Source organism: Tachypleus tridentatus, chromosome 2, assembly GCF_004210375.1.
Source record: "Tachypleus tridentatus isolate NWPU-2018 chromosome 2, ASM421037v1, whole genome shotgun sequence".
Lineage (NCBI taxonomy): Eukaryota > Metazoa > Arthropoda > Merostomata > Xiphosura > Limulidae > Tachypleus > Tachypleus tridentatus.
The window spans coordinates 65211801-65225363 of NC_134826.1; the positions used below are offsets into that span (position 1 = coordinate 65211801).

The 13563-nt window shown below is 36.4% G+C and overlaps 2 protein-coding genes across 4 annotated transcripts in view; one reads left to right on the forward strand and one right to left on the reverse strand.

The window, feature by feature from the left end:
- LOC143244029 (uncharacterized) overlaps positions 1–13563 on the reverse strand; it is a 156838-nt gene that overhangs the window by 118727 nt on the left and 24548 nt on the right. The gene's annotated exons all lie outside the window — the stretch shown is intronic.
- Positions 1–13563, forward strand: part of LOC143244028 (anoctamin-2-like) — a 91840-nt gene that overhangs the window by 65592 nt on the left and 12685 nt on the right. For 2 of the 3 annotated variants that reach the window (XM_076487988.1, XM_076487990.1), the window contains exons 5-7: positions 10516–10661; positions 11357–11509; positions 12088–12140. In XM_076487988.1, the coding sequence (XP_076344103.1) occupies positions 10516–10661; positions 11357–11509; positions 12088–12140 (352 nt within the window). Of the gene's footprint in view, positions 1–44; positions 152–10515; positions 10662–11356; positions 11510–12087; positions 12141–13563 lie in introns of all 3 variants that reach the window. The other variant, XM_076487989.1, reaches the window with a different exon arrangement.

Sequence of the window (13563 nt, forward strand, 5' to 3'; positions counted from 1 at the left end):
AATGTTACAGCACCATCAAAAAACTCATATTTTTATTTTTTCAGGAATCAGATTTTCAGTGTTCAAAGTACCTTATCAAAAAATCAGGCCAAGGTTACAAAACACTAAATCGACAGTACACATCTGAATACAGAAGAGACAAGAAAAATTTGTAAGTAAATATGTTTGGACTCTTTAAGTTTCTTTTTCATAAACCTTTGAGATCTTTAATCAGATGATATTGTGTAAGCTAAGTGTTTAATACCCTTAATGTTTGTTTTGTTTTGAATATCATTCAAAGCTACTTGAGGTACATCCATTGTCCCTTATCCCTCTGTGCAAGGAGAAATTATTCTCTGTCTTCTGGTATCTTGATGAACAATATCAAACAGATTATTTAGCTGGTCAGTAAAAATAACTTCACTGGTTCTCTACAGCTCTGTTTAGTATAATTTTTCTTTAACTTTCCTCAGCTTTCAAAAAGTGTTTGAAGCTGTTCAAGTCATATTGGAATTTTAGCTTTGTTTCAGAATAATATGAAACTTCTCTGATTGTTTGCTTTCAAAATTTTGTGTTGATAAAAAGCACACAAAACCATTTTTTTAAGGTAATTTACTTCTGGTGTGGGGTCAGACGAGTGTGCCATAAGCACAAAAACTTTGGAACCCTCTGCTCTACGGCATTTCTAAGCCACAGAAGTCAGACTGCTCCATATCACTGGATTATGATTCTTTTAACCATGTTCCCCACTTGGACAGAGATACGTCTATAGATTTACAATGCTAAAATCAGGGCTACAATTCCCCTCAGTGGATTCAACAGATAGCCTGATGTAGCTTTGCTTTAAAAAAACACACAAACACACACTTTCAACTACAGTCTTAGCATATTCATAGCTTGCTTGTTTATGCTATATTCACAGGCTTATTTTTAAAGATTTCTTCATTTTCAGCAACACACTATATCAGCTGAGCCCTTAAGTCTTAACAGCAAACTTTGATGTCATGCAAGTTGGTACTGATGTTTATCAGTTTTATGTCTGAAGAAGCTTTGCTTGTATATTACTGCACTGAACCTTAACATTAATGACCCTAATACTTCAATTCACATCTCTAACACACATTTTATCCTCCTCCTTGGAATTTACTACAACCAAAAATAACTTCATGTTCAACAACAAAAGAAGTTAGGCAGATGGCTTAAGCATTGGCAGCCATGTTTATAACATACATCATAATACAAGTTACAAATTATGTGGTAAATCCACTCCACTCTGTATTCATACATGTTATTTACACTTTTGCCAAGCACACTTCTACTGAACTCACACTAATGTTCTTTAAACACTCACATTCCATTCACCTAAACAATAAATTTTCAATTGAACAAACAAAAAAAGAAACAGTTGATTTTTCTTAAGAATATGACTCCATGTATGAAACTTTGCTCTTAAATATAGACATTTTGCAAAAGTATTAGTACAATATGTAACATACCACAATCATTTTGATACAGCAATAAGGAAGATACATTTTATGCAAATGTTTACAATTCAAATGTTTCAAAGGTCTTTGGATGTTGTAAATATTGCATTTGAATTTACAGTGTCATTTATAAATGGCTTATTGTACAGTTGTATGTCATACATTGTTGTAAATCATTTTATAAACATGTTTTTCAATTTCAAAATATGATTTTAAAATTATAGAGTATGGAATGTACATGCTTTTTTGACAAATGTATGCAAATTTCTTCCTTTTTGTATAACAATCAAAACTGATAATGTTTTATTAACATGGATACATAACTGTTAATAATTTTTAAAAATTTGCCATCAGTATTATTATATACAATATTGAGTCATAATACAAATTATGGTTTGTTTGTTTTTCAATTTTGCACAAAGTTACACAAGGGCTATCTGCCATTCCTACTTTAGCAGTGTAAGACTAGAAGAAAGGCAGCTAGTCATCACCACCCACGCTAACTCTTGGGTTACTCTTTTATCAATGAAAAATTCGATTGACCGTCACATTGTAATGCCCCCACGGCTGAAAGGGCAAGCATGTTTGGTGTGATGGAGATTCTAATTGCGACCCTCGGATTACGGGTCGAATGTCTTAACCACCTGGCCATTTGATATTATTGATTGTTATCATGGTAATTTATGGTAAATACAAGTTACATGTTGATAACCAAGACCAGAATAGGCCATACTATACAAAACTGTTAAATTTACAGTTGTAGGTGTAAGAAGGAACCTAGTAATCTCTCACATTACATATTTTAATTTTTTTCTTTTGTACTTTAACATCCTAAATTCTCATTACTTCTTATGTAACCTGAACAAAGTTTATTCTTTAATTTTATCATATTTTATTTTTGAAAAGCAAAATAATATCAAAACATACTCTTTGTAATTTGCAGTATCACAAGTACTACTTTTGTTTTTTTATTTAAAAAAATATTTATATATGAAACATATCTCTATTTTATGAACTGGTATGATGATGTATCTGAACAACTGGATCTATTAGTGTAGTTGGTAAATAAATGACTCCTTCCCAAGATATAGAACCTCATCCATCTGCCCTTGAACTTCCAGTCTCATGGTAATCCCAATACATTATATAGTGATGGTCATATAATTGGACACTGAATAAGATAGAGAATGCTTATTCATAATTTACCTGAGCTCAATCACACTATGGTCAAGATTATGTTTCTGTTTTCTGTGTTATGGTAGCTCTTGACACTTTACAGACTTAACAGATTATGTTTTTGTTCTTTAGGTTACATTAGCTATTTCTTTACAGACTTAACAAATTATATTTTTATTCTTTAGGTTACAGCAGCTCTTGATGCTATGATTCTTTACAGGCTTAACAAATTATATTTTATTCTTTAAGTCACAGTAGCTCTTATTGCTGTGGTTGGTGTGATTTTTACAGAATATCCATTCAAACTGTACTGGACTTCACTTTGAGTGGCAATCAGGCACTTACCAGCATGGTAACTCTCATTACCTTAGTCACAACTGCACTGTTAAACTTTGTGTGCATAATGATCTTTAACCTAGTAGGTCAATTACATAAGAAAAGTAAGGGATATAAAACTCACCTATTTTTAGTTGTGTAAAATGTACTTTATTATGGCTTTATTCAAGATGATATGGATCAAATACCTGTTTATATATATGTGTGTGTGTGTATTTTTTATTTATTTTGTTATTCACCTCTTTCCTTATAGGTGATCATCTTTATGATTATAATTGCTCCTTTACACTGATGGAACTCAAGCTGTCTCTTCATCGGTCTGGTAGTAAATTTGTTGGACCTGAAGATATATACACTACGAGATGCTGCGCCATCTCTTTCCTGCAGCTCTTGGTACTTTAGTGGTTGTTTTTAACTGGATCTGGCAGGAAAATGTTTTTCCTGATCCATGGTGCCAAGCTGTTGTCCTGCCTTTCTCAAAGTCTGGAAAGGATCCCAAGATTTCTTCAAACTACCATCCAGTTGCTTTGATGAGCTGTCTCTGTAAGATCTTAGAGAGGATGGTTAATGTTCCTCTTGTTTGGTTTGTTGAATCAAAGAACCATCTCTCGCCCACCCAGTGTGGGTTCTGATGACAGCGCTTCACCACAGATCACCTGATGTGACTTGAAACATTGAAGAGAGAAGTCTTTCTCAAGTAACAGCATCTTGTGTCAGTATTCTTTGACCTTGAGAAGGCTGATGATACCACATGGAGGTATGGCATTTTGTGAGATCTTCACTTACATGGGTTGCATGGCCATTTGCCAATTTTTATCAACAGATTTTTAATGGACACCAGATTCCAAGTTCTTGTGGGTTTGACACTTTCTTGTTCTTTCCTACAGGAACTTGAAGCCTCTCAGGGCTGAGTTTTGAGTGCCAAACCTTTCAGTATAAAGATTAATGCCATCACTCCCTCTTACTGTTGCAAACGGGCTTTATATCATCGAACATGAGGTATATTGAGTAGCAGCTCCAGACTGCCCTCAATTGTTTTCTGAAGTGGACAACAGCAAATGGTTTTAACTTCTCTCTCTCTAAAATAAGTTGCATGCACTTGTGCTGCCAATGGAGTATTCACCCTGATCCTGAAGTCTGTATCAGTGAAGTTGTGTTACCTGTGGTCCCTGAGACAAAGTTCTTGGGGCTTATCTTTGATCATAAGCTCTCCATTATACCACACCTCAAGCAGCTATGAGCCAAGTGTACATGGGCACTGAATATCCTCCGTGTTCTCTTTCACCTCTTGGGGAGTGGATCAATGTTCTATGCTAAAGATATATTGTGCTGTCATTCAATTGAAACTGGACTATAGGTCTCTGGTCTATGGCTTTGCCAGGGCCTTGAACTTGAAGATGCTGGGCCCTGTTCATCATCAAGAGTTTGACTCTGCACAGGGGTTTCTGCACTTTCCTAGTCCAGAGTTTCTACACAATCTCATGAATCTCTTCTATACCTCTGCTATTTGCAACTGTCTTTAATTCAGTCCTTACTACAGCATACCACCTGGGGTTCTGTTTTCCTTCCTCAGTGGGCTATGCTTTTTCAGAACAGATGACTTGCCACTGTTCCTTTTAGCCTCAGTATCCAGGAACAGTTGGATGAATTGGGTCTGTCCTTGGATGGCATTGGTGTATCCACTGGTCACACCATCCCACCATGGCTTATTACCATTTCCAATGTAGCCTTACTTTGAGTCATCTGAAACAAGCAGATACTTCTGACTGGAAGTATTGCCTTCTGTTTGTCAAACATCTTTTGAACCATCTTTCCATTTCCATTTTTATGGAAAGTTCGATATCAGGTGACTCTGTGGGCTAATCATAAAGCTATCTCCAACATTCATATCTTAGTCAATGGCACTGAGACTTATATTTTAAGCCTAATTGCCCCTCAGTGTGGATTCCTGTACGTGGTGAGGGGACCTCCCAGGAAAGGTTCTGTTCTTTCTGGTTACCTCCTCTGGGATCTAAACATCCACCCATGTGTTTGCCATGTGTGGTGACCCGTGAAGGAGAGGAGAGGATCCTGGTGGTTGAGGGGTCCAACCCTATCACACCACATTGGCCTTGAATTCCTGTAGATGGACAGCCTTTGGGTGGCTCCCCTTTGGTCAGTTGGCTGGTCCACTTGGGCTAGAGTCAACCAAGTACCAGTGTTGGATGTTCTCAATGGGTGTTGTGGACATTGTGTCTGATGCTGGTGTTTGGGTATAGTGCTCATGAAACCCTAGCATTGCTGCAATATCCTTGCATTACATTGTGGTGTATCCACTCGTAGGGCTCCATGGTGGGTGGCGTCAGTGGGTACCAAAATTTTCCTTTTTTCCTATGGACCCTCCTACAAAAAATTTAAATAAAATAGTGAAAAAACAGTCGATAGAGAAACGACCACGTCTTGAAGACTTTGAGCAGCAATCTTCAACAACTGTAATATACGTACCTCATTTTCTTATATTACATTCTCTTTCAGAAAAACCTTTAGGGCAAATATCTCCCATTTTTATTCACAAGGGACTAGAGGGACTTGCTAGTTCTCCAAAGTCAGTAAAGAAGCTTCGATCTGGAGACATATTGGTTGAAACATCCACATCCCAACACAGTGAACTCCTCTTGAATTCAAGGGCAATTGGGGATGTACCTATTGAGGTTACCCCTCATGCTACCTTGAATTCATCACCAGTAATTATTGTTGAGAGGGATTTGTAGAATGTCCCCAAGTCAGAGATTCTCACTGGTTTCTCCACTCAAGGAGTTTCTGCAGTAAGCAGCATCTCCACTCGCAAAGATGGAGTTACACTGCCAACAAATATCTTCATTTTGACATTTACATCACCACGTGCACCTGCCACTATTAAGACAGGTTATCTAAATTGCAGGGTATGGCCGTACATTCCAAACCATCTTCGATGTTTCCAATGTCAAAGGTTCGTCCACTCAAAGATGTCATGTCGTGTTCTCTGACATGTGCTCGTTGTGGTGGCAAGGAACACGATGCCTATGAGTGTGATACAGACCCACATTGTGTCAACTGCAATGGTTCTCACCCTTCCTACTTTCGTTATTGCCAAAAATGATTAGAGGAAAAAGAGGTGCAGCATTTGACTCATAACATTAGTTATCCTGAGGCTCAAAATTTGCTGTCTGCCACTTCATCCAGGACATATGCTGCTGCACTTCGTTCCACAACTACAGTGGGAGTGCAGATAAATCTCTCTATGCCTCCAACAGAATCGTTTTCAAAACAAATGAAAAGCCATTTGACCTCTATGGTTAAAGAGGTTGATGAATCAACTTCTACACCCATCTCTGTTTCTCCCATACATTCCAACAAACCCCAAGATCCACATCCTTTGGTTTCAAATATAGGCATTTCTTCAGATGCATCTTTTTCTCCCACCCCAAGATGCAAAACAATCATTTGTTCATGTCCTCAGTCACTGGAATCCCCTTCCAAAAACAAAGACCTGCCCAATCGACCCAGGGCAGGGTCCATGGAGGTCGATAGACCTCCCCGAATAAGAACAGTAAGGATAAAAGACGTGGTTATAAGCAGAAGGGTTCTCCAGCCACTTTGCCTACCCATCATTAAAAATGGCCACCTTGATACAATGGAACTGTCGACGTTTACATTCTAATCTGGATGACATCAAAACAATGATTGCTTTCTACCATCGTATATGTCTTTCCTTACAAGAAACATTTCTGAAGCCTGCCGATACAGTCACCTTTTGGCAGTTTTCTCTGTACAGAAATGACAGGCTGTGTGATGGACGAGTACATGGAGGGGTGGCACTGTTGGTTGATCAGCATGTGCTTACCCTGTCTTTGTCACTCAACACACCCTTGGAGGCCATAGCCATCCGTGTTTCCTTGGGTCATACCATCACTGTTTGTTCTCTATACCTGTTACCTGGAGAGACATATGATCAATCAGACCTTGATGCTCTTGTTGAACAGTTACCATCTCCATTTCTAATCCTGGGTGACTTTAATGGACATCATCCCCTCTGGGGAAGTGCTGTTATTGATAGGAGGGGTTGCTCTGTGGAACATATGCTCTCTGATCACAATCTTTCTCTTTTCAATACTGGTTCTTCCACTTATTTTCATGCACCTAATCCATCATATACTGCTATTGATCTCTCGGTTTGCTCCCCTTCATTATTCTCCCATTTTTCATGGAGGGTTGACAATAAAACACTAGGCAGTGATCATTTTCCTATACTTTTGAGACAAACTGGCTGTGGTCGATGCCACCCTACCCACGTACCCTGGTGGAAGCTGGATCAGGCAGAATGGTCCACTTTCACTGCTCTCGCAGAACTTGATCCTGCCATCGTGAGTCAGCCATCAATAGACGACTGTGTGGCAGTGGTAACTGACTGTATTATACAAGCAGCTGCTCAGCATATTCCTGAAACCTTGACACGTTTTCCACAATATCCTCGTCCGTGGTGGAATCCTGCCTGCCACATGGATGGAAGGCTCAAAAACAGGCCTGGGATACTTTCCATAGAAATCCCACTCTTTCAAACCACATCGCTTTCCAACGGGCCCATGCACATGCTAGGTGGGTAAGACATCAAAGCCAGAAGGAATCTTGGATTAAGTTCACAACTAGCATATCTTCTACCACTAGTTCCAGGGTCATATGGGACAGGATTTGAAAGGTCAGTGGGCACTACAATTCTGTATCCATCTTGATCTTACTCTCTGATGGCTAAGAGGTAGCTCATGTCTGGAGCATTGCCAATACTCTAGGTGAAAGCTTTTGCCAGGTATCTAGCACTTCTGCTTGTTCCTCTAACTTCTTAGCCATCAAGACTCGAGCAGAGGGTTCACCTCTTTCCTTTCGAACTGACTGTCTTTGACTATAATTGTCCCTTTACACTGGTGGAACTGAAAATGGCACTTCATTGGTCTGGCAGTACATCTGTTGGTCCTGATGATGTACACTATGACATGCTGCACCATCTCTCTCCTGCTTCTCTTGATATTTTTCTAATTGTTTTTAACTGGATCTGGCAGGAGAATGTTTTTCCTAATGCCTTGTGCCAGGCTATTATTTTACCTTTCTCTAAACCTGAGAAAGATTCCTTCAAACTACCATCCAATTGCTTTGACAAGCTGTCTCTGTAAGACCTTAGAGAGGATGGTTAATGCTCGTCTTGTTTGGTTCCTCGAATCAAACAACTTCCTCTCACCCACCCAGGGTGGGTTCTGACGACAGCACTCCACCATTGACCACTTAATTCAACTTGAAACATCAATCAGAGAAGTGCAGAATCCCCTCTACAGCTGTGTTCACTGCTGAACTGTATGCCATTTCTCAAATCACTGTAAGCTACATTTTAGTTTCTTACCATCTTTACGACTTTCAACGATGGCACTATTTTAAACATGTCCTGTCCCTGGATTTATCCGTAACATTGGACAGTGTTATTGGTGACGGTGACACTGTCCACCTTGATAAAGTTTTCAGTTTTTTTAATGGCCATTAATCTTTTTAATCTCATTTAAGTGTTTGATATTTATTCATCACACCTTTTTAATTGTGGTTCCCTTTTAAGAGTCTCAATTTCTTTAGTTCAATTTCAAATTGGAAAATGGCCAGAACTTTGAATAACTCGACACCAGGACTGGAAAGGCCAACTTCAGATGACTAACGCTGTTGTTTGAACTACCTGTTATTACAATTTTGTTGCATGTCTTTTAACACTTTTATTACTTTACCTTTTGGTACTGGCCATAATGACACATAACCCAGAACCAGGACTGGAAAAACCAACTTCAGGTGACTAACGGTGGTTCTTGTACTTATCTGTTAGTCTTCTTGGCGGGTTATGCTACAGAAAGTCCTTTACAACTTTGTAGACTGGATGTCAACATTGGTTTTATGCCATTTATGTTTTTAATTGCTGTTTTGTTTTTACCTTCATTTCCTTTTATGAATTTTACTACATTTACTTTACTTTTACCTTTTTACTGGACATTTGGCTAATTATTATTACGATTTTGCTGCATGTCTTTTCAAACTTTTATTACTTTACATTTTGATAATGGCTGTTATGACACATAACCTGGAACCAGGACTGGAAAGGCCAACTTCAGGTGACTGACAGTGGTTCTTGTACTTACCTGTTAGTCTTCCTGGTGGGTTATGATCATTACCATTATGCTAGAGAAAGTCCTTTATAACTTCTCTTACACTGCTTTCTCTTAACATTGTAGACTAGGTGTCGACATTGGTTTTATGCTTTTTCTGTTTTTCAATGCTATTTTGTTTTACCTTCATTTCCTTTTATGTATTTTACTACATTTAATTTATTTTAACCTTTTTAACGGACGTTTGGCACAGATAGCCTAGCTGCTTTGTGCCGTAAAGCATTAAATCAACCAACCAACCAATTAAGCCTAATTGTCATTAAGATGCTTGCATTGTATTTTTGCTACTAACAGTAGCTGAGATATAGGCTTAGGTAAGATACAAGGTCAGTAATAATAATTTATTTACATACATATAAACTTATATTTACTTAGAAAGTGACATGCATTAATTACTTATAACTTGAACTAATAAACTACATATGAATGCCATTTTAATATGTGCATATAGGTTCCCACATGATTTTAATAACCAGCACTGCCTATTTAACACAGACAATATTTACCTGAAACTTACACTAACAATCTGTATATACTCAGTCTGAACCTTGGTTAGACAATGCTTTCCTTAACAAAGTAATAGAAATCAACCAGATTTACAAAATAATAAACAAAGTAACTGTAAGAAATTGTGCATTTGCACTTATATTGGGACCTGAAACTCTGAATTTGTGCTACAAAAATACAGAGTGCACTTCCTCTTTATGCTGGCTGGAAAAAAAATAGCATTGTTTAAGCTATGAAGAATCAATCTGCAAATTTTCTCATGTTAGTCACACACATTCTTTAAATTTTTAGGTTTGAAACATCATTTTTTCAGACCATTTGTTCCTGGACAAGTTATAAGTGTTCTAGCTTGCTTTCTTATATCTTATTGTACTTTTCAGTCTTGTGTCCTTTCTGAGATATTTTTAAAGTGGTATTGCTGCAGTAATTTTGAAACTGTTTTACTACATTTCCTTTTAGTGTGGAGCTGGAGGGTGTTTGTTGTAACTCTCTTTACAGTTAGCTATAATTATGGTAGGGAAGCAGTCCGTTAATGCCATTTTGGAAATGGATGTTCTGTAAGTTTTTTATTTAAAATAGATATTTATTGTAATAATTTCATGTAAGGACATTTTCTATGATAGTTGGCTTGTTTTCAGATATAAGAACTGTGTTTTTTTCAGAAAGTGATTTTGATGTGTTCAAGAATCATAGGTTATTAATGTTCAGTCAAACATGTAGTAAGTCAGATTGTATGTAAAATTAAACTATTTATACATTCATGCCAGAAACAAGAACTGTTTATATTTTAAAACTGGGTAAAAATATTTTTTGTATTTATCTAGATGGCTATTACGGGTTTTCAAGAAGTGGTCAGTGCATAAAAAGGGTGAGTGTGTTCATGAAAACCATGCACCCACTCAGTGGGAGAGTGACTACAACTTAACAAACCGAGAACAAACAGGTCTTTTTGGTGAATATCTTGAAATGGGTAAGTTTAAGTTTAACTAAAATAACAATGTTAAAATAATTAAAATAACAGATATGTATGTTCTGCATAAAAACTTGAACAGGTTAAAATAGTATTTTTTCCATGTCTGTGGAACACTTATTTAGACCTTTAATTATGACGTAGTGTGTATGTAACTCAAGTGACTATAAATTAAATTATTCTACTTTAAAATAACTGGCTACTAGGAAAGTGGCAATCAAACAAAATATTCTAGTTTTATAGGTTTCATTTTTTGGAGAAAGGTGTAACGTACAGGGAAACATTTATTAAATACTGTAAAACAGTTACACCACCTGAATGATTAGTATTATCTGGAAGAGCAATTTTAAAGGGCCTTGTCTGTATTTGTTTGTTCTTTAAATGAAACACTATTAATATGATACTTGATTTTGATGTTAATGTTTCTGTGTTGACTTTTATGTCAAACTAGAATTTAAATCTATTATTCAACCACCTCCAGACCTGAATCAACTTTGTTAGGTAAGATTTTCTCTATTAAAAAGTTTGATACTTCCAGGAGTCACCATATGTATTGTAGTTATTGTAGTCCATTAATTACAGTAACTTTACACTATATTTAACTGTCAAGTTCCATTAATCATAATAAACTTCCTAATACATTAAATGTACAGTTTGGTTAATAAACGTTTCTGTAATATATTATCCTTCTCTAGTGTTGCAGTTTGGATTTGTCACAATTTTTGTGGCTGCATTTCCTCTGGCACCATTGTTTGCTTTACTGAACAACATCGTAGAAATCAGGCTCGATGCTAAGAAATTTATTACTTTTTTCCGACGACTTGTAGCACAAAGTGTTAAAAACATCGGTGAGTGCACTGTGTGGAGAATACAGTAAGCTTTTTATTCTGTTTAGAAGAAATTGACAATCACAATCTGAATCTTTTAAAATGTAGACAATAATGTAGTGATACAGAACTTCTTTATGACAAACAAACACTCTTTCATTAACTGAGTGAGGATTGATATTAGTAAATAATAACAATCATTTTGACAGTCGTGTGAACCAATCACTTGTAAGAAATATTTGGATTCTAGACTTCAGGTATTTTCATTGTCATTATGATATTCAAGTTACCCAGAGAGTTAATTAATGTAATATCCATACTTTGAAGTTTGTTTTATTTCAGACATTGATTTTTTTACACTAAATATACACAGAAGAGTTATTAGAGTTAATTAATAACTTCTGGTTAGTCTTTAGTGATAAGTCTTAATTCATAACTTAGCTGAGATATATTTGTATATAATCCATCCATTTTATACACAAATATAATATTAATGAAAGAGAATTGTTCTGTAAGCAAAAAAATAATAAAAAGATTTAGACAGTAAACTTATTGAAATATATTCCAGTTATCCTAATAGGTTGATTTTATTTTGGTAGGAATATGGTACAGAATTCTCGATTCCCTTGGAAAGTTTTCTGTTAACACAAATGTAAGTATACATTGTACATTAAATAATGTTTTCACTTGCTTGTTTTTTACATTGGTTGATAGTAACAGTACTTGCACTGATTATGGTGATAAAAGAATATTTCACACATGTGTATCAACTTAAACAAGATACTTTCAGAATCTGTGTAAATGAAACAAACTTTTTCCACTTGCTAGTATACAATACTGTGCAGAAGTGTTAGAATAAGAGAATACTGCAAAATGTATGTACCTCTGTAGACAATGTAGCTTTTTTTTATCTTCAGGGTTTTCACTTATTACCCATCCAAGCACTGAATACACTTGCTCTGGGGTTTTATGCTCCATTCAAATGCCCTCAACAAATTCTGATTTGCAAAATTCTCCACCAACTTAAATGTGCTTTCTATCTAGGTACTGTATATAAGCACCTCATTGAGATAACATAATCACACTTTCTTAATAAAGCATTTGGTGCAGGTTTCTACAAACAGAAATGTTATAATTATTAACAATTTACATGGTGAATTTGAACATGATTGGCATTTTTACAGTTACATCTTCACTTATATTTATAAATTAGTTTACAAAAAAAAAACAAAGAAAATGGACCAATGGGTATGAATTCCTGTGTTAATGTTTCAACTATGGAAAGCAACCAGACCTCTCTTCTTCCACCTCTGCTATCTGATATTTGTCAGTATCTAGGAGAGGGGTCTCTCTCAGTCAAAGCTGTCCATGATATGATCAGTTGCAAGATGGAGACATCCATGCAGACCAATGGTATTTCTCTGGGGGGTTCTGTACAGCTGTTGCAAATTATCTTGCACTGGCTGAGGAGAATTTACACTAACTTTTTCTGTTTCCTTGTTTTACTAGGTTGGCCTCAACAAAGGATCATTTTGATCAATTCTCTCCATCCCCTTTAGTTGGTTATTCAAGTTTGTGAGGTTTTAGGGATCCCTCCAGTTGTATTTAACTCTACTCCAGTCTGGTTGGTGGAAAGGACAACAATTGACAACTTGGTTCTTCTTCTTTCTAATATTGCTATTCATACTAAAAGATTTGAAGTTAAGATACAGAGGAAGAGTTGATGATTTTGTTGATATCTGCCTCAATAAGATTGTCTTTTTTAGTTATTTGTTTGGTTTCCTGACTTGTTTGCTCTGGGAATTTATTGAGTAGAGATGCTTAGTTAGAGAGGGTTCATTTACCATCTTCTGCCCTCAGGGAGTTATGTGAAGCTCCTTTTCCTCATTACATGTTGTTTACTGGAGTTTCAGTTAAAATCATGAATTGATACAGCCTGTATACATTTTTCTTTATCATATTTGGCTTCTTGTCTTTCTTCAGCATCTGGCACAAATTTGAGAGTATTGGCTCTTATTGTTTCCCAATCCCACCTCTTTCCCAAGTCTATTGGTTCCCACAATAGATTCCTTTCT